The sequence below is a fragment of the Ursus maritimus genome, unplaced genomic scaffold (genome assembly GCF_017311325.1).
Source record: "Ursus maritimus isolate PB19 unplaced genomic scaffold, ASM1731132v1 scaffold_23, whole genome shotgun sequence".
Classification (NCBI taxonomy): domain Eukaryota; kingdom Metazoa; phylum Chordata; class Mammalia; order Carnivora; family Ursidae; genus Ursus; species Ursus maritimus.
In genome coordinates this window covers 13,463,088-13,489,043 of record NW_024424786.1, presented here as the reverse complement: position 1 = coordinate 13,489,043, position 25,956 = coordinate 13,463,088, and the positions used below count along the sequence as shown (strand labels likewise).

Genomic DNA, 25,956 nt, shown 5'->3' with positions numbered 1-25,956 from the left:
GAGGAGGGAGTCTACACCACATAGTAAAACTTTGTGAATATGTTCTCCATAGAACCAACCTGAACAGTAGCTACCCATCTAAGAATTATTTTATGTCTCTATCAATTCATTTAAAAACAGTGTTTTTCCCAGATTTCTTCCCATTCCATTTTCCCTCCCTTCCCCTATGGAAGAAATCAGAGAGGGAGACAAACCATGAGAGACTCTTAACTATGGGAAAGAAACTGAGGATTACTGGAAGGGATGTGTGGGGGGATGGGGTAATTGGGTGATGGGTACGTGATGTGATGAGTACCGTGATACGTGACTGATGAATTACTGAACTTTACATCTGAAACTGCTGTACTATATGTTGGCTAATTGAATTTAAATTAAAAATAAATAAATAAAATTTTTTTTTAAAAAGTGGTTTTCTAAAACCTTGAAGACTCTACCAAAAACACTGTTAGAACTAATAAATGAATTCAATAAAGTTTCAGAAAACAAAATCAATATACAAATATCAGTTGCATTTCTATACACTAACAACAAACTATCCAAAAGAGAAAAAGAAAACAGTTTCATCTACAACTGCACCAAATAATAAAATAATTATGGCTAAATTCAACTGAGGAGGTAAAAGATCTATACATTGAAAACCAAGACATCGATGAAAGAAATTGAAAAAGACACAAATAAATGGGACGATATTTTGTGCTCATGGATTGGAAGAATTAATACTGTTGAAATGTCTATACTACCAAAAGACATCTACAGATTCAATGCAATCTCTATCAAAATTTCAATGGTAGTTTCACAGAAATAGAAAAAGCAATCCTAATATTTGTGTGGAACACAACAAACCCTAAATAGCTAAAGCAATCTTGAGAAAGAAGAACAAAATGGGAGGCATGACACCTCCTGGTTTAAAATAATATTATAAAGCAATAGTAATCAAAACAGTATGGTATTGGCATAAAGTCAAGCAGAGAAAGACAATTATCATATGGTTTCACTCATTTATGGAACATAAGAGGTAGGAAGATTGGTAGGAGAAGAAAGGGAAGAAAGGGGGGGCGGTAAACAGAAAGGGGAATGAACCATGAGAGACTATGGACTCTGGGAAACAAACTGAGGGCTTCAGAGGGGAGAGGGGTGGGGGAATGGGATAGGCTGGTGATGGGTATTAAGGAGGGCACGTATTGCATGGTGCACTGGGTGTTGTACACAAGTAATGAATCATGGAACTTTACATCAAAAACTAGGGATGTACTGTATGGTGACTAACATAATATAATAAAAATATAATTAAAAAATAAATAAAAGATGATGATATTTCCCTAAAAAAAAAAAAAAAATAGACCCGTAGATCAATGGAACAGAATACAGAACCCGGAAACAAACCCATGTACGTGTGGTCAATTTTTGACAATTTTATACCGTGGAAGAAGGACAGTCTCTTCAATAAATGGTATTGGAAAATTGGATATCCACATGCAAAAGAACTAAACTAAACCCCTATCTTATACCATATGTAAAAATTAACTCATAATATATTAAAGACTTAAATTTAAGACCTGAAACCATAAAACTCCCAGAAGAAAACACAGGGGGTACATTCTTTGAAATTGGCCTTCCCAAGGATTTTTAGTATTTGACACCAAAAGCAAAGGCAACCAAAGCAAAAATAAACAAGTGGGATGGACTGCATTGAACTAAAAAGCTCTGCATAGCAAAGAAAATGACCAATAAACAAAAAGACAACCTACAGAATGGGAGAAAATATTTACAAAACATATATCTGATAAGGAGTTAATATCCAAAATATATAAAGAACTCATATAATTTAATAGCAGAAAAACAAGCAATCTGATTTCGAAAATGGGCAGGGAAACTGAATAGACATTTTTTTAAAGAAGATTTTCAGGTCAACAGGTACATGAAAGAGAGGTCAACATCATTAATCATCAGGATAATGCAAATCAAAGCCGCAGTGAGATATCACCTCACACCTGTTAGGATGACTATAATCAAAGCACTGCTGATGGGAATGTAAATTGGTGCAGCCACTATGGAAAACAATACGGAGGTTCCTTAAAATATTAAAGATAGAACTACCATATGATCCTGCAGTCCCACTTCTAAGTGTATATCCAAAGGAAATGAAAACAGGATCTTGAAGAGGTATCTGCACTCCTATGTTCATTGTAGCATTACCTACAATAGCCAAGATGCGTAAACACCTTAAGTGCCCACTGAAGGATGAATGGATAAAGAAGATGTGGCATGTGTATGTATATATATAACGGAATATTCAGCCACGAGAAAGAAGGAAATTCTGCCATTTGTGACAACATGGATGGACCTTGAGGGCATTATACTGAGATAAGCCAAAGAAAAAATACTCTATGGTATCACTTTAAAGTGAATCTTTAAAAAAGCCAAATTCATAGAAACAGAGAATTAAAAAGTAGTATAAGAAGTGTTTTTCTTTTCAAGAAACTATAACTTCAAATCACAACCTGTTTTCTTAGCCTCAGAGGTTACTGATTTAACAGAATACGAGAAATGCCCAAATAGGGACGGATATTTCCACTGGACACAAGTTTGTTCAGGAAGATGCCTTCTAGAGTGGTAGTGAGCTTGCAAAACACTGAAATAAACCTATGACTAGATGAAATGTGTTTGAACAGTAGGTGTTACTTTGTTTTCAAACTACTTATCATTTGGTATTCATGGAGAGCAAGGCAAGGGCACACGAAGATACCAAATCAAGGAAGCTGGTTATGGGACTGGATTTAACTCTAGGACAATGGAAGTCTTTTGTTTTTTTAGGCAAATTGTTATCCGTACACATATGTATATAATATATACATGTACATATATTTAGAGAAAATTCAAGAAAATGAATTTTTATGATCCCATTAACTGTCATGATTACTACCTAGTAGAAGGTCATGGTTAAAGGATGGACTAAAGGAGAACAAAGTGCTGAGCTTTAAAGGAGGGGAGAAGTGCTTTTCATATTTTGAATTATATCATACAAGCCTGAACTTAATGATATCCTTGTATATATATTAAATAGAACATTTATTATGAGGATTCTTTAATGCATGGGTGAGTCTTATCTCTGCTGAATAATAATGTATTGTCCCTCCACCCAAATCTTGAATCATTTCAACTTTAACAGTAGAATCACCATTCTGATAAATGCTTGATTTTTGTCAAACGTTATTTCACTACTGTCTTGATACCTTAAGTTGATACTAAAAAAATTACAAATATTTGTTTTTATAGAGAATAAGGAGAAAATAGAAAGTGATTTTACGCTCTCAGGAGAGAAGATCACTCAAAGCAGGATTTATGTGCTACAAATATTTTGTTCAGACATCTCTAACCACTTAAGGTTCCCTCATCTGCAAAAAGGAATACTCATCTCCAAGGTGGTAGTGAAGTTGCTATCAAATGGAAAAAAAAAAAAAGAACATTATTAGGAAGCTCGTCGTATATTATAAGTGTTTAAAGAATTGTAGCTATTTTGATTATTTGAACTACTGTAGTGAGAGGGCATTCTAGACTACCAAATACTATGGAAATGTAAGTTATATAAAACTACCATTGCATTGTTGAATTACTAAGTGGGATATACTGGAAAGAGAAATTTTGCATACAGAGAAACAGTCTTAGAACTTATCCAAGAGAATTTGCATATAAAAATATGGAAATGGCCTTTTAAAAATAGTGCTTTTCTTTTCCCCTCAAAAATCCCAGCAAATAAATTGTAGAACCATGAGTTGTTTTTCATAGTCAGCATTATCATAAAGCTTTTGCCAATCAGAATAAAGGCCAACACATTTTAATAAGTCTGTTAATAGCTCACCTTACTTGACTTCCATTCATTGTAAATATTCCATAGAAAAACACACACAAGCCAACAAGTGCTGCAGGGATCAGCATTCCAGTATACCATCCCAGCCAAGCAAAGTAGAGCCCGATCTTCTCACCAAAGTACAGCCTGCACAAAAAAGCAAACCCTTAGCTTTCAACATAAGCAACACTGCAAATGGTGATGTCACACCTAGTCAGAATTTCAGAGGGACATACCAGCTCAGTTCCTCGTCAGGTCCATCTGTGGTATCTTATCATTCCCACTTGTTAATGAATCCAATGATGGGGGATGCTGCTTATCTTTAAACACTGCCATTACAGGGGCAATTTTATACAATGTGTTCTTTCTGTGTCAAGCTTCTTAACAAGGTTCATAAAACTTTTTATAAGCCAATTATTGCCTTTCTCCATCCTCCTAGCAAAATCTCTTTTTGTTTTCCTCACACAGAGCTGTGCTAAACCATACTGCTTTCATGTAAATTAGAAAAGAGTCTTCCCTGTAGGTAGATGTTGAGAGTAGATTTGATTTCAGTCACCATCTGCACCCTTGGCCAGCCTCCCTTATGCTAGACACAATCATGTCACACCTTCCTCAGCAAAGTTAACTCTGTGGTTCCTGGAGCATGTGAATCTTTCCATGGTCAATGCTGTTCCCTTACTTTGAAATATTACATTTCATCCTCTTCCCTTGTCTGGCTTGTATGCATCTTTCACTTTATATCACTTCTTACAGGAAGCCTTTCCTGACTTCCACTGCAACCTCCAGATCTTGCTCCCATACTGCCTCACCCACATTTCAGTGTCCTAAACTTACAATATTAGATGACAATTAACCTGTCACTCTTCCATTCCTCTCCCTCCCCATGAGACTTCAAGTGCTTGACAGTGGACCTGTGTTGTCTTCACTAGCACCCACCAAAGGGAGTATTGAGTGAAGGAAGCTAAGGAAATGAACGTATTTTATTCCCCTTCAGGTGATGAACATAGTTTATATGGAAATAGCAGACGAATAAGACAGTTCTAATGACTATCCAATTGCTCTTTCTTTACCAAGTCTACTGACAATATCAACTGCCACACAGTTTATAAAGCTGTGGTAAGAAATAATTTCTTGAATTCTGTTTGGTCTCCATCTTCTAAATATGGTTACTTAACACAGTTTTGTCCTGGGGATAGTTTTAAAAATTGGCATTTTGCAGTTCATTTAGGAACATTGCCCTGGGCAGTGACTCTTGCTGGGAAGAAAATTCTCTTGGCATTTTTTCCTTGACAAGACAATTCTCTTGGTACTTTTTCTCTTTCTGAAAATCATTCTTTTTCTAAGTCACTCTCTGTATTGTGCCAATTAAACTTTTGCATATTCTACCAGGTAGAGTTACGGAGTCGTCCTCCATTTATCTAAGTTTCTGGTTTTCTCACTGATTTCTCCTAGGAGACATAGACCCATAGACCATTCACTTCTCATACAATGATAATGTTCTAGTAGAGACAAAAGCTTATCATATTAACAGGTATTGCAATAAAGCCATTTGTTCCTTTAAACAAGTGTTCCTCTGTGAAGTAGAGTAGGGTTTTCGCATATATTACTAACATAATGGAATGTATTCATAATAATGACTACAGAGGACTGCACGGACAACCCCCTTAAACAGGCAACGTTATGCTGAGATTTTAAATTACATACTCTTGAAGGTTAAGAGGAACAACAATATTATTTGACAGTAGTTTAATCACCTAAGTTATAGGAGATTTTAGATCTGATTCAGGAGAGGAAGAAGCTGGTTCCAGGCCAAGAAAGCTGATGAAAACCCCCCTGACCTAGAGCACTGGTATTTATAACATTCTAGGATCTCTAGAGGAATCTCAAAAACCCTGCTGAGGCAGAGAGGAATTGCTAGGTTTCTGTTGCTGTCACTCTTCACTATACTTCACCCATAGCCATTCTGTTTTTATCTGTTTTGTATTTTGGTAACAAGCAGGTTCCTAGAGAGCAGGAACACGCCGAAGTGTCATCTCTCCTCTTTTATGGCCTTCGTCTTGGGTAGGCCCTTCATCTCCTCTCTCTTCTTAGCCACTTGAACACAAAATATATGATTTTCATAAGCAAAGTTTCCCTTCTATGTCAATAGCCAAATAATTGGTAATAGTAGCCAAATAACCCTAGTTATTGAAAATAAAGGTTGTTCACTTAAATTACCTGAAGCCACAATAGCAATGCATCCAATAGACAAGAGAATTATTGACACTGAAATGCTTGCTTGAAAACACCAACTTCAGTTTAGTTCCTAATAATAAACATGGTTCTGTGAGCTCGCACATTTCACTGTGTTCACATATCACTAAAATAACAATTCTTTCCTCTCTGTCTCTAAATAAAAAAAAAATATATTAATGGGGTGCCTGGGTGGCTCAGTCAGTTAAATGTCCAACTCTTGAGTTCAGCTCAGGTCATGACCTCAGGGTCATGAGATCGAGCTCCACTTCGGGCTCCGTGCTGAGCATGGAGCCTGCCTCAGATTCTCTCTCTCCCTCTTCCTCTGCCTCTCCCCACTGCTCACTCTCTCCATCTCTCTTAAAAAAAAAAACAAAACCAAAAAACAAAAAAAAAAAACCAACCAAAACAAAAAATAATAATTTTTTCACCTGCATAAATAAGAATCTGATAATTTGTTGTGAGTGACAGAATTAGAATCAAAGCATCTTGATTTTGGATATGCCCAAGTACTTAAAGTCTGAAATAAAAATGGTCTGGTGCTGGATATTATAATTTGTGCACCCAGATCATGTTCTATCCTTTTCCTTTCTGCTAGAAGCCCCAGGAGGCTCACCTGCATTGGCTATAGCACTTATGCTCCTTTCTTCTTCTGGATTCCTGAAGGACTCTTTGCCTAACTGAAGGTACCAGCAGGAGATCACAGAGTGGGATCAAAGAGATATTGATGTATTGATTATCCTGACTTTCTCCTTCTTGGAGCATGATCTGCCTGTAGCTGCTTTCTTTCTAAGAGTGTAGCTTCTGTTAGGCATCCCCCACCTCTGTTTTTGACAGGTTTGACCAACTGTTCTCTCCCCTTATTCCTCTTGGCCAAGGTTTGATGAGAGCATCCAGCTTTCGCTAGTTCCTGGAAGCTTCATCATCATCATCCGTTTGCTCCCTTGATACTATTTACACTTCTGTATATATTTTTTTATTAGATTTTCTTCAGATACCCCTTCTGTTCTATCAGTTCTATTAGTTTCCTGCTGGGACAACGTTGACAGTTAAGAGTTATTCTTGATATTTACATTTCATAAACAGTTCGAAATATCAGCATAAATAAACTTATGAATGCTCTTTTTTTCATTCATTCTAAGAATATTTATAATTAGCTAGAAACTTGATTAAGTCCTTTTTAATACGTATTTTCTGATATTTTTAAAAGAACAAATTATCCTTCATCAAAATTAAATAAATCATGAATATAACAGTATCTGGAGACTAAACGAAATTGAGAGCAGTTACTCACTAGAAATATGCTTCCTGGAATAGAATACTCACTAAATTCTTGGTTGAAATACAAATATATGTATAGATGCTATGTTGGTCATTTTCCTCTTTGCTCTCAGATCCGTTTTCTGCCTTTCCCTATTTTGGTTTGTTTCACAGGGAAGTAGATTACACAGGTTCCATTGTAAATTGCTCCTGGTTAAGTTGGGTCAGGAGGTGCTGGAAGACTCAAAGGTGGAAGGAGGGGGTAAAGCCAAGATCTTTCCTCTATTGGTCATCCTCAGGGAGAAGTGGTCATGCCTTCTCCAATACTCTTTCACTTCTCTGTGGACAGTCTTAGTCATGGATGGTATAGCTCCTGCCCAATGGTCCAGGTAGGGGGCTCTGAAATATACTTCATCCTATTTTCCTTCCAACCTCATAGATGTTAGTAATCTTCTGCTGTTGTTAATCTCTGGTTGCCTCACTATTCCTGTCTGATTTCTCAGCTTTCCTGTTCCCCGTATAACCAAATACCTAAATTAAGTTTTTTTTTATTGAAAAGACCTACAGTGGCTTCTTTTCCCCTAACTGTATCCTGAGTAATACAGATGATTTGGTGGGTGAACGAAGTAATTCCAAATCTAGAAAAATGACAAGAGAACAGCATAATATATCTTTCATTACTGATCCGCCCACATTACCTGATTAAATCCAGGGGCTGATGCTTATACCACATTCCCCAGCGTGCCCAGCGCTCATATAATAGATGTCTATTATTCTGAGGTCCATGCGTTTTGATGGGTTGGCTACTCTTGTAGGCTCCCTGAAACACATAAGATAAATTCCCTTAGTAAATGTGAACGAAATAGGAATTGCTTTTACTACTTTTTCCTTACAGAACAATTTAATAGCTTCTTGAAAGCTGCAGAAATTGAAAACTTAAGCCCGTCACTGGAATGATGCAGTAAATGCCTTTATATTTCTCTCCTACATTGAAAATACCCTGATAATTCCTTAAAAGTCCTTTCTTAAAGTCCTTTTTTAAACGAGTGAGATCCCTTTCACTTAAAGTAAACTAGAATTTAGTGTTTATTGTTTGTAACCTAAGGTCTTTTAATATAAAACACTATACTTTCACCATCACTGAGAGAAAGAGTTGTAATCTTTACTTCAGAAATTAAGAATATTATTCTACTTTAAAGAAGTTACTCAGTCCCAGAAAATATTTATTTTATTTATAGAAGCTAAAGAAGAAAGTAAAACGTTCAATCAAAAAGTGTAAGAGGTCCTAGTCAAGTTTTTAAATTCTAGAATCCTTACACCTTATTTTAGATAATATATTCCAAAAATGGAAAGATTTTCAAATTCGTTATATCTCCCCTCAAAAATTGTCATATAGGTTGCAATTTTAGACACATAGACTATATACGTCTGATAGAGGAACTGCTTTGCTTTTAAAATCAAAAAGGAGGGCAACAGATATGGTAACTATTTTCTAAACCAAAACTTAGGACAGAATTTGATGAACTCCTCTCATTCCAATTTGTGATTCTACTTTTACAAACAGCTCAATGAAAATTTAAAACAAGTGGCATTTATGCCTTAGTTTCTTCATGTAGATGATGAAAGTAAGAATCAATATTAATGATTTCCACCATAAAGGGGTTTTGTGAGGGCCCATTTGCACTATAAAGTGCTGGGTACATATAAAGTACAAAATCAGTGTTAGTTAATTTAGGGTGTTTGATATATTGTGGCCATTGAAAAGTGGAAAACTATCATCTGAGTGATCCCAGACAACCAGGGGTGTCTGAAGAAAGAGGACACTTTGAAGCACAGTCCACTAGGCTGAAAGGAGACACATATGTGGGTTTCACTCTCTCTGGCTTTCTAATGAAATGGGTAAATTAATTAGGTAAAGTTGGAAGTACAGTTAAAGTGCTGATGGGGTTCAGGGCAGGCTGCCCCAGAATGTGCTACTTTGGCATGTAGATTATTTCTAAGTCGAAAACAATTAAGGACCAATAGGCTCAAGAAGAGTTTTTAACCTACCCCTTACCTGCTCAAAATAATTTAGATAGGAAGCCTATGAGAGGAAGGGGAGCTATTACCAAGAATAACTTTTTTACGAAAGAAGTACTTATCTGCACGGTAAGTAGCAAGCATTGGTTCACCCAACATATGCCCTTCCATCGTCCTGTGGATTATCTCCCTCCCAGACCCCTGCCTTCTTCTTTTTAGCTCAGGACAGCATATAAACCTCAATTCCCAACTGCTGGAGAGCCTCTCATGTCTTTGTGGGGATCTGTACATGTGTAATTAAATTTGCTTTTCTCCTATTAACCTGCTTTATGTCAACTTATTAGGTTAGCCAAAGTACCCTGAAGGGAAGAAGAGAAAAGTTTTCCTCTCCTATAGTGCAGTTCAAGTTTTCTTCCTTAAGAGAGCCCAAGGCGTTTAAAGCCTAAAGATTAGAAGCTAAGGAGATGAAAGTGAGGATCCAGATTTCAAGCATGGTTACATCCACTTGGGAAAGCTTTGTTTGCTTGTGCAATTGGACTGATCTGTTAGGGTAGACTGCCCTGAGATTGGGTAAGTAAGGGAAGGTGAACCAAAATCTCAGCTTTCTTTCAGTCATTAATGATAATTTTTCTAGAATACTTGACTTTTCTTCCCACACTCCGTGGGCAGACATAGGCACTTCCTGGGTCTTGGGGGCTAAGCTTAGAATCCCTAGTACATCATTGTTCTAATTCTACTCAAGAACTCAACCATACTGTTCTGGGTTGACAGTGACCCTGTGTCACTGCAGTGATGACCCCTGCTTGCCCACATGTTTCCATCCCTATTCAGAGGACCATGTGCACTCAGTGACCACCCCTTCCCATCCTCATGATCAGTCCCTACTCCAACCAACAGAGAAGAATAAACAGGACTATTATTTATAACCTATTCCAAATAGGTTCCAAATTTCACACAAGAAAGTGTCAAATGAGCACAGACTAGTTATGCAGAAGAAATTACTTACACAAAGAACAAACCAAAATTTCCTTTGCCATAGAAGCTCTTCCAGGGCCTTAGGTTTGCTACTCTGAACACGTTACCACTTACCGACTATGGTAAATCTGACACGGTGTTAATTTCTCTGAGCCTTGTTTCTGCATCTCTATACTGAGAAAATAATAATATCTACCCCTCCAGGGTTATTGTCAGATTAATGGGAAAATACATGCACAGGGCCTGTTGCATGAAAAAAACCTAACATACTGCCCGTTATTATTATTCCCATTCCTACTGTAAGTAAGATATTCATACCACAATGAATAGATGCGTTGGGGTCTGGCTTCCTGGGCTCAGACCTGTGCCTTTGGTATTTAACTTCTCTGTGCCTCCATGATCTAGCTATAAAATGGAGCTATTATTATTCTCTATCTTAAGGGGTTGTTCTAAGGATTAAATGAGATAATCCATATAAAACACTTAGCTCCGTACCAAATAGGAAGTGCTCAATGAATTTTATCCTTTATGAGTTTTACTAGACTGTGAATTCCTCAGATATAGGGGTTACATCCTGTGAGTTCTCAGCTTTTATACATAGAATTGATGGGTTCTGAGACTGCATACCTCAAACCTCTAAAGACCCCAATCTCATTTTAAAATGCAAAATTGCCTTAAAAAGAATACAGTGTGTGTGTGTGTGTGTGTGTGTGTGTGTGTTGGGAGAAGATGTTCAAAACTGACTCAAATGTCATTCATGACTCACAGGCAGAACTCAGCACAGCTTGGAGCAGGTGTTTCTAAATTAAAATTGGTAGACAGGTAATAACCTGGCAGAGAATCAAGTAAATAATGGGGTGTAGGTTTTAGGTTTGGGTTTGTCTGAGATTTTCAGGTATCCCAAAGTAGTAGGCACAGAACCTGCCCTGTTTGGGAGTGGTGTGGATCCCAAGTTGGGAAGCACGGAACTCTGTGTTGGAGCAGAGGGTGTTGGTCAGAGTGGTTGAACCATGTCCCTGAGTTCCCTCTGGCGCTGGGACTCCTGATAAGGGAAAAATTGCACAAAGGTTCTGGAGCACTGGGGCCAGTGTGCAGTCAGAGATCATAATGGGCGCTGAGAAAGGCCCAGGGCCACTCATTGATTGAATCCTCCTAAGAGAGGTGGCCAGACTTTAAAAAAAAAAAAGGGTCACCAATGAGCATGAGAAACTTTTTTTTTAAAATGGAAATTACCTCGTGTGGGGGGAAAGCTGCTATATATGAGCCATTGTTTATAAGTTTACAGATACCTGGAAAGAGAAAAAAAAGAACAGTTCTTGAGTCAGTCAAATGAAGACTTCCCTCTGTAGCAACATATATAAATTTGGGAGAACAAATTAATTTAAAAACTTAAAGTAACCCAAATGACACCCATAGCCACATCACCTCTGAAGGCAGGGGACTGTGCAAGAGACTAATTCTAAAAGGTCTATTTGTATCCTTACAACATGAATCAATGGAGATTTGTAAGGTGCCAATACATGGCTCTTTGCCATATCATGAAATATGAGGCATTTTAATACCCATTTATTTGGGATCATAGGAACCTGGAGCAAATACTTTTTTCTGCCTCAAAACAACAACATTTGGTCAAGAAAGCAGAGGAATTCTCCACCCACAAAAATGTCTCAAAGGATATTGGTTTTGAGAAGTCTTTAATTAATACTGAGCCAAGGAGACATAAATAACAATATGTGACACTTCTCAAAATATCCTCCAGCTCAGCCAGAGTGTAGTGAAATGGACATTCTCATCTTGTCCTGTAAGATTAGATATTGGGAAACTTTTGGAGAATAATTTTTGTTGCAGTATTATTTATATCAGTAAAGAATAAGAAATCATTGTATAGCCAAAATTGAGGAATCATGTACTGTATGATGACTAACATAACATAATAAAAAATTTAAAAAAATTGAGGAATCATTTAATTATTATGGTGCAATCAATGATGCTAGGACTTGGTAAATAATTGCAATTTGATGAATGCCTATAATAGCATTTTGTACAGTTATTTACAATGTTTACGGACATACCAAAGGGCTTGAGAAAATACTCATAAATACTTTTTAAAAAGGACAAAATCGTAAACACTGCATGATTCTAATAATGATGTGTATATATATCATATTCACTATTATTATTAGATATGCTAATCATCATTATTAGAATCATGCAGGTTTACTATATATACATTTTTTATATGTATACTATATATACATTCAGTATTAATTTGTGAGAGTGACAACTGAGTTTGGGGATTTTTAAATTTTATTTTTATACCCTTTGTGTTTACTGTATGTTCTACAAAGCGCATGACAGCTTTACAATCATTTGAAATGTCCTATTATTATTTCTAAAGACTCTGTAAGCACAAAACACTATCACGTAGACACATTTTTATTTTATATTCTGGATTTCTCCATTTTTATTTCTTATTTAGAAAACTAAGTGTCAAAATTTTTTGTAAGGATTTAGTGTCCAAATTAACTATTTTGACTATTCAGTAATAAATGAATTATTAATCAGAAGAGAACCAAAGTCTGAACTTTCCTCTTTAAAAAATGGCTGACTTGAAACAGAGTTCATTTTACTTCTGTGGCACTGTATTTAAATACAATTCAGTAGAAACTGGTGCAAGTTTTTTTTTTTTTTTATGGTTATCAACTTTTTATTTGTAAGGATTTTAGGACATAACTAACATTTGATCTCTTCACTGTCTTGTATTTCTCACCCTAATAATTAAAAGACCAGTTCATTTGTTACCTGTTTTCTGCTCTGGGCTATGTAAACTTTGCAATTTTATTTAATTTTTTTAGGTGAAATTTTCTCAACTTTCTTTTGCAATATACAATCCATTCAAACAACACAGAAATCTAGAAAGTTAAAATTAGCTGTTATTTCACCTTCTGGAGGTAATTTCTAGAAAGTTTCGTATATCTTCTAGATTTTTTTCTTTTTACAAATGTGCGTTTAGGAAATAGAATTACATTAGACATAGTTTTTTATCTGCTCTTTTTTTTTCACTTGATTATGCCTTGTGGATACCTTTCAAAGTCAATAAATGGAGAACTAATCACTAATTTTCAATTTCCACAAGTAAGGGGTCTGCGTCATATACTTTTTTTGTGATATATAGCATATAACAGATGTTCAATAAATTTGATTTACGAGTGAATAAATAACACATAATTTTAAAGGGATGCCATTTACGGAGAAGCAGCCTAACTTATGGTTCGCTCCTAGTGATGGACGGTTAAGAGTATTTCCAATTTTATTCTATTCTAATCTTTGTTTATAAACAAAGCCACTGTGAACAAACTTCTACATACACTGTTATTCAAAAGTAGGATTATTTCTTTGAGATACATTCCAAGAAATAAAATTTCTATTCCAAAATGTTCTCATTTTGATACATATGGCTAAATGTCCTTAAAAAAGTTTTTGTTGTTGCTGTTGTTTTATTTAGTTTTGTTTTACTGGAAAGCTGAAAAATAGAATGTTTAGAATTTGTGTTCAATGCGTTATATCCTCATATTTAGTGCATGAAGGCAAAGCTTCAGGTGTGAAAATAAGTATTCCTGGATATGATCAGTAACAGCAAATTCTACCTTCTCTATATTTTTAATTAGTGTTCTTACCCACTTTTGATATTCCATTTTCATATTTCGTGTGCTGTAGCATGTGATAGACTATTCTGCTTCGAGTAGCATTGCTGAAGAATGTGTCCTTATTGTTTATTATGAAGCTGTCAAGATAAGAGGATTTGTCTTAATATTCAAAGCAGAGCACAGAGTCCAGCAACAGTTACAAGTTTCTAGGTAGTCATCTACCTGTTTTCTCCATTAACACTAATGCATGAGAAGTATAGTAAGTCAAAAGACAAACCGTCCTCTTAAAAAAAAAATCAATTGGCAGAGACAAAATACATTTATAAATAATACAGGCATTATCAAATATTCATTTAAAAATCTTTCAGTTTATAGGGAAGCCTAGATGTCCTATTTCTTGTTTAGCATGAAACAGGGACAGCAGCATTAAATTGTCTGTTGCCTCCCGTAAGTGTTGTACCACCTTTAGCAATGTAGTTCCAAACAGAACACATTAAAAATTGATGTCATGTCCTCATACCACACCTTGCAAGCTAACTTGTCTTGTTTTCAGAACCTCAGTAATAAGCAACAATAAGGGGAAGTTCTCCCTTCCCCTTCATGCCCTGTACTGTCCCCATGTAGTAGGAGTTGCAAAGAGAAACCGTAATGAGAGCCAATAAGTAAAGAGCAAAAAGGTGATCTTGACAGGAAAGGGAGGGTCTATTTCAGCGTTTATTTTGTAATATGCTGGGAGCCTCAAAATAACGGGAGCATCCTGGACCTTACTCAACTTCTGACAGTTCCTGTTTCCAGTTGCTTTATCTCTGTGAGTAATAATCTGCCTTTTTTTCCCCCAGGCACTTAGTACTGAAATATTAGGTCCTCTATGATTCTTGTTTTCTTTTTACCATCCATATTCAAAGAGTTGTCAAACTGAACTGCCTCTCTCTGGCTTTGACTTACCCTATTGTTCTGGGTCTCATTGCCTAGATTATGAAAAGAATATCCTCTTAACTAGCTGTCCAATTTCCCGCCTGACTTTTCAAGCACAGCTCTGATTCTTAGAGCACTCCCACTATTAATGTGTCAGCATTACGCACATAATTAAATTTCTTATTTTCCTCTCAGGCTCTCTAGTTTTGCATTTCAGCCTCTCCTTCAGTCTGATTTCCTATAGTTGTGGCTTTTTGTATCTGATATTCAAATTGTACAATTTATCATACCTTGAAATCTCATGTTACTTTTCCTTGGGATTTTGCTCTGTCTCTGATATCTTCCCCCCCACCTCTCTCCACTTCCCTCCAATTTTTACCTGCTGAAGAGGACTATTTCCTTCAAAGAGGCTGCCTAGATCCTTACCTCTGGTTGTAGCTTCTTTCTGTCTTGTAAAAATGTGCATTTTATTTGTGTCAACCTAACAGGTTGATTCTACTCTGCTTTGTTTCATGGTTATCTGTATACCTGTCCATTTTAGTAGCCTTCAGCATTCCGATATTGTGCTTTTTATTTTTGTACTTGGATGCACCAAGTTAACACAGATACTCTGTGTCCTGTTAATTCTAAGGATGTGAAGCAATGTCCACACAATTCTTTCACCAACAGCTTGATGCAGAATTCCCTGAACAAATATTTCTTTAGAAGATTAAGTGCCTTTTTTTCATGGAGTTACATCATGGAGGGAGGAGGCAGATGGTACATAAATAAACAAATAAATTGTAGTTGCTGTCTTCACAGTATTCCCATTGTAGTGGGGCAGACAAAAATGTAAACTAGTAACTAAATAAAATGGGGGAAACATAAAGATAGAGAAATGCACAGTGTGGGATGTGGGACATTGAGAGGCAGGATGAAACAGATTTCCGTACCACCAAACATGTTACAGGGGCAATAATCAATGGGAAACTCTCTCCTCCCAAATATTTGATTTAATTCATTAGTTTCACCCTGCCTTTCAACATCTGTAAAGACAGGGACTGTGTCATTATCCTCAATCTGTATTATGTAGAAACTCAATAAAGACTAGTCGAATGAATAAAAGAATAGAGACAGATATGTTAGTATGTAGACGGATAGATGGTTATGCAACAAATTCCTAAAAAATGTCTCATTTACCCTAGTTGAATACAATTAGACTAAAGTGTATTAAACTAATAAATACATATTAATTAAATGTAATTACATATAATCATTTATTAATTGGAACAATCCATTATTCAATCATGTTATTTAATAGCAACTCTGTTAGTATTATCATTATTGTTACTTTAACTGGGTAACTTACCACCATTGTAATTATTTTGAAAGAATTGGGACCTGGACTATCAGCCCATGACTTTACAATTAATTATTCACTTCTTGAATGTCTCTAAATCAGCTGATAAGGAATTAATAATGCTCACTGAGTACTGTTCATAAATTCAGTGCAAAAAACATTTTAATGAAGTGATACATTCTCTGACTTATTTGGCAAAAAATGGAACTGCTCCAAGGTATTTTTATTCTATCAATAACTCCTAGATAATGAAAGGTACCAAGTCAGGTGGTAGGAAAAAGAAACATGAACTTACTGGTGAATCCGTGCACGGCTGAAGGGGCCAGTGTAGCAGTCTGACTCTTGCAGGTTTGGGAAAGCTGACTTGTCAAGAACCATTGGGTTTTGGGACATCCATTTTTTTATTCTCCGAAAATAATTTTGTACACTGCAACAAAGTCACATGAACTAGATTAGGTTGCATTCCAGAGCCATGTCTACCTTCTATACCGTTCTGAAAAAAAGAGTTCCAGAATGACATACACACACCCACACTCACACCCACACGCAAGCACTTCTGTTCCCACACAAGAGAAATAAATTCCCAAACAAACCAAATCTTGCAGTTGTTTAAACTCTTTCCGTGCAACTAGGTTGTCCTTATGAGAAAAATCTGGTGGAAAATGTTAAGGAATCATCATACATAAAGATGGTGGTGGAAAGAACCATTAAAGGGAGCATGACACGCTTATCGAAGTTGTGAGTGCACAGATGTATGTAAGTATACCCATATATGTAGCGATAGATATTCTGATTCTCTGAAAACTCTACAGCCATGTGGCTCTACCAATGGAGACTAAAAGGAAATAAATGTCTACAACACACTTATTCAACAACACTTATTCAACTGCGAGCCCCAGCTGTTGGAAACAGCAAGGGTTTGGGCGTCAAGCAAAACCGAGTTCAAAGGCAGCGTGGCACCACAGTGGCTGCGTGAACTGACAAATGTTATTTAAACGTCTTGCCTCCGTTTCCTCACTCATAAAAAAAAAAAAAAAATTTGACTTTGCTGGCGATTTGTAAGTTGGTGTCTTATTTTATGTTTTTGAAGATTTACTTATTTATTTTTAAAAGAGGGGAGGGGCGGAAGGAAAGGAAGGAAAGAATCCCAAGCAGGTTCCACTCTGGGCTCTAATCAGCTCCTATGCGCTGTCCATGCTGCTATCCACTGGCTGCACTTTGAGTACTGGGATTAGTACAGACACCAGATATATGATTAAGATCCTGTTTCAGGAAATCTCACATCAGGATACTTTGGTCTCAGCTTTAGATTACAGTCACAACCCATTTCTTACCCTATCTATACTGACAGGAACCATATTTACCTTACAAGGAAAAACAAGCAAAAGAAAGAGACTGAGTCCAGAGATTGATTCTGAAAACCTAATTCTGAGTGACTGCAATAATAATTGTGTTTACTTCTAAAAAACTGCAATATTTACACACTATTTATGAGGTTCTATCTTTGTCAATTTTTGGCCCCTTCCACAATAGTAAGAATCAAAGTAGCAGAATAGGATAATTCTTAGACAAGCACAATGTATCTTAATATCTGTTTGGCCAGCACAGCTTAAACTTTAAAAAATTTAGGATAGCAATGTGGGGTAGCTAATAGTGTATCTTAGGAATTATTCCACTCAAGTTTATTTTGGTAAAATTACTATGCATAATTTGAAATAACAATCAATTCCTGATGTAAAGTTTAGCATATGGAGAGTCTGGACCTTTCCTTTACCACGTAGGTTATCATACAGATCCCAAGTCACTTTTGGTTTTGGAAGGACCAAAGCATTTCTTTCTAGCCTATAATAATAAATGGGAGATATCTGAGGTGTTCATTTTGCTTCTTCTCATGATAACAAAAGCCTCTGAAATCACAGAGTAGCTCCTTATTCAGCAACTCGTGCATAGATATTTATACATCACTGAGTGAATTATACAGCAATTACTCTAGCTTTTTAAACTTGGCACAGGGAGGAACACACTGGGGTAGGAGGTGGAGGAGGAGTCTTTCAGGATTGAATTTGCCAGCTATTGAAATTGAGGCAAGCATTTTCAATCTTTGAGCTTTAGGTTCTTATCTCTAGAGAGAGGAAGTAATTCTATCTGTCCTACCTAGTTACTAGGTGCCAGAAGGATCAAACGAAAGGATACATTCTGACCGCGCTTAAGAAATGCTGATGAATTACAGTTCTTCAGGGCCTATCTCTGACAACACACAAACATACAAGAAGCGGAGGTGAATTTTAAAAACATTAATGAAATAAAAGGGCCTTCAGACCATCACTCATTTTTTATAGAAATAAACAGTATTATAATGTGGACTTTTCATATACACTTTCTATGAAGAAGTAAATGATTCTAATAGTGAAAGGTGGTCAGGCCTGGATTTGAATCACGGGATGCAACGTTCTAGATTATTACTCAATTTCCTTGATTCTTATCCAATTTTCTCATCTCTTAAAGGAAGGGATATTTTGAGGATTAAATAAGTAATGGCTGAATCCACAGTGCTAAGCACCCAGCAAGCACTCAATTATGTTTGCAATAATAATAAGGAAAGAGAGTATTACTACTCTGTCTACTACTACCAATCTCACCAACATGTCACCGAACATGATCTAATGCAGTACCTACACTCTACCAAATCTTGGTCAACTTGACCATCTTGCAGATTCAAGATTTCACGGCATATTATGAAAATGACTTCTAATGGAGCTTTAAGTTCCTTGGCCAAAATCAATGGAAAGCCGAGAATTCTACGGAAATTGAAAAGAAATCTGGATAAATGGGCCCAAAGAACTTGGTCAGAGCACCAGCTCTACCCAACCAGCTGTGAAATCTGGGGGAGGAGGCATGGAGTTAGTAGAGAGTGGTGATAATGGTCATTTATTCTCCCAGATCTGCAAAACTAGTTACTCTTTGTTCTGCTTCCCTGAAGGGTCATTTTGAAGATGTTTTGATAACTGAATGTGAAAGTGCTTTGTAAACAAATGATAAGATAGCAGCAATAATACAACTACAGCCATTTCCTATCAACCTGCCAGGAGAAATGGTGATCTTCAAAAGCTGGATAATTGCGTGTACATTATTCATCACCTCACGTGTACTGGTTAAGATACCCAAGCACAAAACATCTTTCCCACTTCAAGAAAGGAAAATCACAAGTGAAATCTAAGTGCACATAATTGATTTTCATTTCTCTCTGGCCAATTGTCTACAAATTAGGTTTTTAAAATTTTATAACAATGATGGTCACCACACACACACACACACACACACACACACACACACACACGGGAGGCGGGACACTTAAAGTTTTTCTCTAAAGTTTAAAAAAAATATTGAAATCAGTCATCCCCCTAAGTGAAAGTCTAAACTCAAGCAAATAACATGAGATCTTTTTCCTCAGTTTAATATGCCATATACTTTTATAAACGCCCTTCCTCTGTATTTGCTATCCTTCCCATATGATCCAAAAAGTCAAGGAACAAAGAGAACTATTTGTAATAAGTAAATTGTAAAAAGGTGGGCTGTAGTAATGTTTAAGGTATTTTAATAATTATTTGGAACATATAACTGAATCTCCATTTCATGAAATTAAACAGAAAATAATAATAAACACAAAAGGTAATAAAATATATTATGACACATAATAAAGTACTTATTTTTCTAGTTTACTTTTAAGTTTGACAAAAATAGAAAAAAACTCACATTTTTTCCACTATTAAAAATGTTTTCTTAGGAGGAAATGAAATGAACCTTGAGAGACTATGAACTCGGGGAAACAATCTGAGGGTTTCAGAGGGGAGGGCGTTGGGGGGTGGGTATTAAGGAGGGCACGTGTTGTGATGAGTACTGTTATACGCAACTAATGAATCACTGAACACTACATCAAAAACTAACGATGTACTCTGCAGTGGCTAACTGAACGTAATAAAAAAATGTTTTCTTTAGAATTTAATATACACGTTTATCATGCATTCTAAACACAAGTGCACTCTAAAAACAAATTATGTAATATAAGGTAGAAATTTGTATGGTGACTAACATAATATAATAAAAAATATTATTATAAAAAAGGTAGAAATTTATTGCTATTTTATTTTATTTTATTTTTTTAAAGATTTTATTTATTTATTCATTCGACAGAGATAGAGACAGCCAGTGAGAGAGGGAACACAAGCAGGGGGAGTGGGAGAGGAAGAAGCAGGCTCATAGCAGAGGAGCCTGATGTGGGGCTCAATCCCATAACGCCGGGATCACGTCCTGAGCCGAAGACAGACACTTAACCGCTGTGCCACCCAGGCGTCCCGTGTTGCTATTTTAATATACAGGATTCTACCCTTCCACAAGTCTCTGAAAGATGCTTGTTTATCAGAAAACCACTAATTACACAGTAGCAAAATCTCACTAATTCTATAGAGCACACTGAACCTAACCAGAGACATCTTATCAACACATCAAACACGACACAGGCACATGCAGAGAAAAACAAACAAAACCCTCTGCAGTTGTAAATTCATATATTATAATTTCAAATGATTTTTACTTTATTTTATAAAAATAATTTTGGAAATTTGCTATACAGACCAGGACCAAATATGCACAAGGGGAAGGATAAAAGTTCATTCTAAATCTGAGCATGTTAACCCGATAAACAGAAAAATCTGACCCGGATGAGGAGCGTCACTAATAATTTTAGTATTTTTAAGAGACTTTTAAGTACTGATTCTTTTAATATTCACTCTAACTTCAAGTTTCCCCCCATTATTTACTTTTCTTGTCACCTATTCCTACCACATTTAAATTTAATGCTTAAGAGAGACCAACATTCTCCTCTCCTAAAATGAAATTTTTTCCTAAAGTTCTAAATTATATTCAGATGCTTTCTCTGGTAAAGGAACTAGATTTATGGAATCTTTTCCTAAAATGTTCTGATGTTCACACTATATGACTCTAGTTTTGTGTCATTCTGACTTGTAACATCCTGCAGCATTATTCAATAGACTGTACTCTATCGTATTTTGCTTTCATTAATTGATTCTTTTGCAATGAGCAGAAAAACAGCCAAGTATAAGAAGCCTTTTGTTTTTAGCATCCATTGAATGGAAGCTCATTTTCCTCCGTGAAACAGGGCCAAGGTGATTCGGTTGGGAGAGCTTCTGTCTCAGGGTTGTGGTTTGACAAATTTTTTTGTCATAGCTACTGTTACCTAGTAGGTAAAGAGAAGTTTTGAGATGAAGCTCTTAAAAAAAAGTTTGTTTTCAATATTAGGATAAGACAGGCAGCTCAGCTGGTGAAATAAGAGTAGGCCTAGGATTTGAAAAGATGCTGTGTGGCCTTCGTAAACCACTTCATCACTCTGGATGCTGGTCTCTCCTTGACCACCTCTGTCAAAGAAGAGATTTCGATTGAATGGTGGGGTTTCTTCCATGTCTGTTCTTCTATTACTCTAGTGGGTCATCATTTGCCCATCAATCATGATTTTACAACTCTTTTTTAAATTAGAATCTCCGAAGATGCTAACTTGCAATGAAAATCCTCCTGTCACAACATTATACCAAAAGAGGATTGTAGGGACGCCTGGGTGGCTCAGTCATTAAATGGCTGCCTTTGGCTCAGGTCACGATCTCTGGGTCCTGGGATCAAGCCCCACATCAGGCTCCCTGCTCTGCCTCCCTCTGCTTGCTGCTCCCCTTGCTTGTGCTCTCTCTCCCTGACAAATAAATAAATAAAATCATTTTATTTTTTTAAAGAAGATTGCAGGAATGGCAATGAGAAATAGAAAAAAAAGAGATTATCTGATTTTAAACATTGTTAAATTTGGCATAAGTCATTTTGGAAATCTTTGAAAAAATCAACAAAGTTTTTCTTCCCAAAATTTACAACTACTGATATGGGTAATGGAATGTTTTCTTTTTATTTCCTTTTCCAAATGACAAATCGGTTGTAAACAAATTATGCATCACCCACTGACCTGCCCATTGATTTGTTCCTCCGGTCAGTGTAGTAGCATTTTTTCCTGAAAAATAATAGAAACAGATGAAGACAGTCATGTGAAAAAAGAGAAACCAATGAATGACAACATTCAATCATGTTGAGTATATTAACCCTCCAACTTGAACACACCTAAGAAAGACATGAAATAAGCCAATATAATAGAATTCTGAATGTACATTGTCTTAATTTCAGACTTTAAGTTACTAATAACAAAAAACTTTGATAAATCAATAGATCACTTTTGAATATTTGATTTTTAATTCCATTTTTTGAGTCTGTCTTCTGCTACACAGTGCATATTAACCAGATCATTTGCTTATATGAAGTCATCCAACCATCCATCCATCCATTTATATTTCTACCCATCTAAACACATTTGTAATAAAGAGTTATTCTGCAAGCTCTGTTAAGGTAGAACCATTAAAAATGTATAGAAAAAAAGAGGGCATCTACCCTCAAAGAGCTTCCTTTACAGTTGAGGAGACAAGTGATAGTTATAATAAATTGTAATAATGCAGGAAAAACAGAGAGTGCTATCAAAGTACCTAGGAAGGGATCTCAATTAGTCATTGTAGATGAAGGAGAAAGAAGTCAGGAAAACTCCCAGAGCATGTATTATCTGTGTTGCATATGAAATGGTTACAGGAGCAACACCAAGTATTTTAAGATTCAGGGAACTGCAACTACTTCAGTAATCTCTGGAGTATAAATTGCAAGTTGAGCATAGTGATTAAAGAACTGGCAGGGATGACCAACAAGGCTCAGATAACCAAGGGGTTTTACCACTGACTCTAAGGTTTTTGGATGAAAAACAATGGATGAAAAACACTGAGTGTTTTAAGTACGTGTGTAGCATGTCTAATTTTAGAGACTCTAAAAGTTCATGACAGAGGTTAATTCATCTCCTAAAAGATTTCCTCATTTTGGAGCTCAGAAATCTCCTAGTCTAGGCCTTCTAAAATGCCTTTTTATCCCCACCCAATAAAACCCATTTCAGAGGATCAGTTAATTCCTCCTTCTGTGGCATCTAGAAAGCAGAGCTGAGTGAGGACAATCGATATTTGGTCCTAACTGTGTTATGAACTGCTTAGAAAACTTGAAAACTTTCTGAACTACCATATATTTCACTTCAGACACTAGTTCTATTGATAAAAACTATTTTTTTCAATTGTCCCTGCCATACCTCAATACGAAATTCAAATACGGAATTTCAAGGCTTGCCAGTCTACCCTAAACTCATTTAAATATTTTCCCCCCTTCATTTTTTCAAATATACAAAAATTTGTGTGCATGCATAATTCAACCCGCATTGGAATATAAACCCATCTTCTCTCTGAACTTCCTCCACACAGATTGTCTTGCACTATCTAGTCATCATTATATAACTGATCATGGACTATCTTCTACAGGACCTTGGGCCTCTTGAAGATAGTAGCTTTACTTCATTTGACTTTGTATGCCTGCTGTATACTTGGCACATTGTTTGATAATTCGTAAGTGCTCCGATGAATGAGTCTTTGTTTAATTTACGGTTGTATTTGTTTCCTTCAGTGCCTGAGACCACTTTGCATTTAATAAACATTTGCTAAAAGGGGTATTATTTTTTTTTTTTAAAGATTTTTATTTATTTATTCAACAGAGATAGAGACAGCCAGAGAGAGAGGGAACACAAGCAGGGGGAGTGGGAGAGGAAGAAGCAGGCTCATAGCAGAGGAGCCTGATGTGGGGCTCGATCCCATAACGCCGGAATCACGCCCTGAGCCGAAGGCAGACGCTTAACCGTTGTGCCACCCAGGCGCCCCGGGGTATTATTTTTTTTAAGCTACAAATGTAGAAATGAGTTTAACATAATTTTTAGCACAAACAATCTAGGAGTGTTATGTAGAGGATGTAAAAATTATAATTATCAACCACAGACACAGTAAAGAATATTAGAAAAGCAAGGGGACATTTGGATTAAACACTATTCTCCATTTATCTTTATTGCTGCTAGTTTGAAATTTCTCATAAACATTTTTCTATCTTTGAAATGTTTTTGGAACAATAAAGAAAAACAAAGGAAGAAAGTCACAAAAGATGAATAAAGACACCTTTTAGACCACTAATATTATAAAAGCAAATAAAAATGAAGAGACTCACTTTTCCCAATTAAGCAGCACTCTAATTATCAGCCAAATCTAGGATGAACCTTGTGTGACAATTAGTGCTGTCGAGTCCTCTTACTTGAGGACTGGTTATTGCTTATCTGTTCGGCTATATTAAAGGGTGAGATTTCTCTCTGTCTTTGCAATCTCTTAGCGAACTGCTTGTGATGTACATCACGTTGTGATTTAATGCTCAGTCAATAATACACGTGTTTTCTTTCTCTTCTACCTCTGTGAAGTGTTCTGGGTTGGGGGAGATTTTGTTTTCCCCAACAATATAAAAGTGTATTTTTAATCCATGAAGTCAATGATAACTTGCAATTTTCCTTAATTCTTCTTCATAAATGATCCTGAAGGACCAAATCATTTTCTACCCACAATCCTCCACCCTGTACTTTATTAACTACATATTGTTCATAGACAGGGCTTTCTTTATTTTTTCCCTAATTTTTCATTTGAAAGATTCTACTATTTTATACCTTGACTCAAGGCAGCATCTATCTACCTACCTACCTTCCCACGGTTTACAACAACCACTCAAAACTGTAAGTAAATCGTGACGGGAACCACTGTTTCCAAACCAGTGTTTCACACAGCCATGTGGTCATATGTGGAGATGCCTGCAGGGCCAAGGGAGATGGGCAGTCACATCGGTGGAACCCTGGGTCCCCACCTTGTCAGGCAGAACTGCTCCACTCTTACCTATTTCCTATGTTGGGCTGCCTATCTGTTTCTTTGTTATTTTATTTTTGAGTGAAGTGTCCTTTGCATAAAAAAGTGATCTAAGTTTAATCTCAACTGTGATTAAAAAAATTGTTCTTAATGGTTTAAAAATATCTCCCCCCTCCCAATCTGCTATGTTTAAAATATTTGTGGGAGAAGATTAAGAATCCTATTAAGGAACTCAAACTGAGAAGCAAGGGGATGACTGAATCATCTTAAAATATGTTTGATTCTTTTAATAGGAAAGGGGTAAGAATGAATAGGAACCACCTTTGAATCAAAAGAAAAATAATGAGAGCAGGACTTAGTATTTCTGGAACGTGGGAGACACAGGCTCGGTCCTTGCTGATAGGAGAAAAATAAGAAAATTTGAGCTATTTTCATTCTCGGAAATTTTCTTGGATAGTTTTTGAAACATCAAGTCTAATATTTACTTTGGGATAATAATCAAAAAAGGAAATGCTAGAAAATTTAGATGTATAAAATTCTACACATACATTTGAGCAGAGAATTTAGATAAAATGCTCAAGATTCATGTTCATACAATAATTTCTCCTTATTGTATGGCAGGGTTATAACTTTAATAATTTTTAAATAAATTTGCAGTTTTTCTTTGTGAAATATAACATGTAGGTTTCAATGTTGAATACATATGTGGGATAGCGAAGCATGTATAAGTTTTCATGCATAAATCTTTCAAAAACTCTTGTCCTAAAAAGAGATATGTGTTTTTTTCCTGTTTAAGTTCTTTGTTATTGTAAGGCAGGATATATGTTCTTAAATGCGATAATAGTTGACAACTGGAAACTGAAT

At 36.1% G+C, this 25,956-nt stretch overlaps 1 protein-coding gene across 1 annotated transcript in view; it reads right to left on the bottom strand.

The window, feature by feature from the left end:
* Positions 1 to 25,956, bottom strand: part of ANO3 (anoctamin 3) — a 385,842-nt gene that overhangs the window by 80,464 nt on the left and 279,422 nt on the right. Inside the window, exons 8-13 of the mRNA XM_040638905.1 lie at positions 22,254 to 22,298; positions 16,530 to 16,661; positions 14,011 to 14,117; positions 11,567 to 11,622; positions 8,038 to 8,159; positions 3,860 to 3,994 (exon numbers count right to left, since the gene is read on the bottom strand). Coding sequence (XP_040494839.1) covers positions 3,860 to 3,994; positions 8,038 to 8,159; positions 11,567 to 11,622; positions 14,011 to 14,117; positions 16,530 to 16,661; positions 22,254 to 22,298 — 597 coding nt within the window. The remainder of the gene's footprint in view (positions 1 to 3,859; positions 3,995 to 8,037; positions 8,160 to 11,566; positions 11,623 to 14,010; positions 14,118 to 16,529; positions 16,662 to 22,253; positions 22,299 to 25,956) is intronic.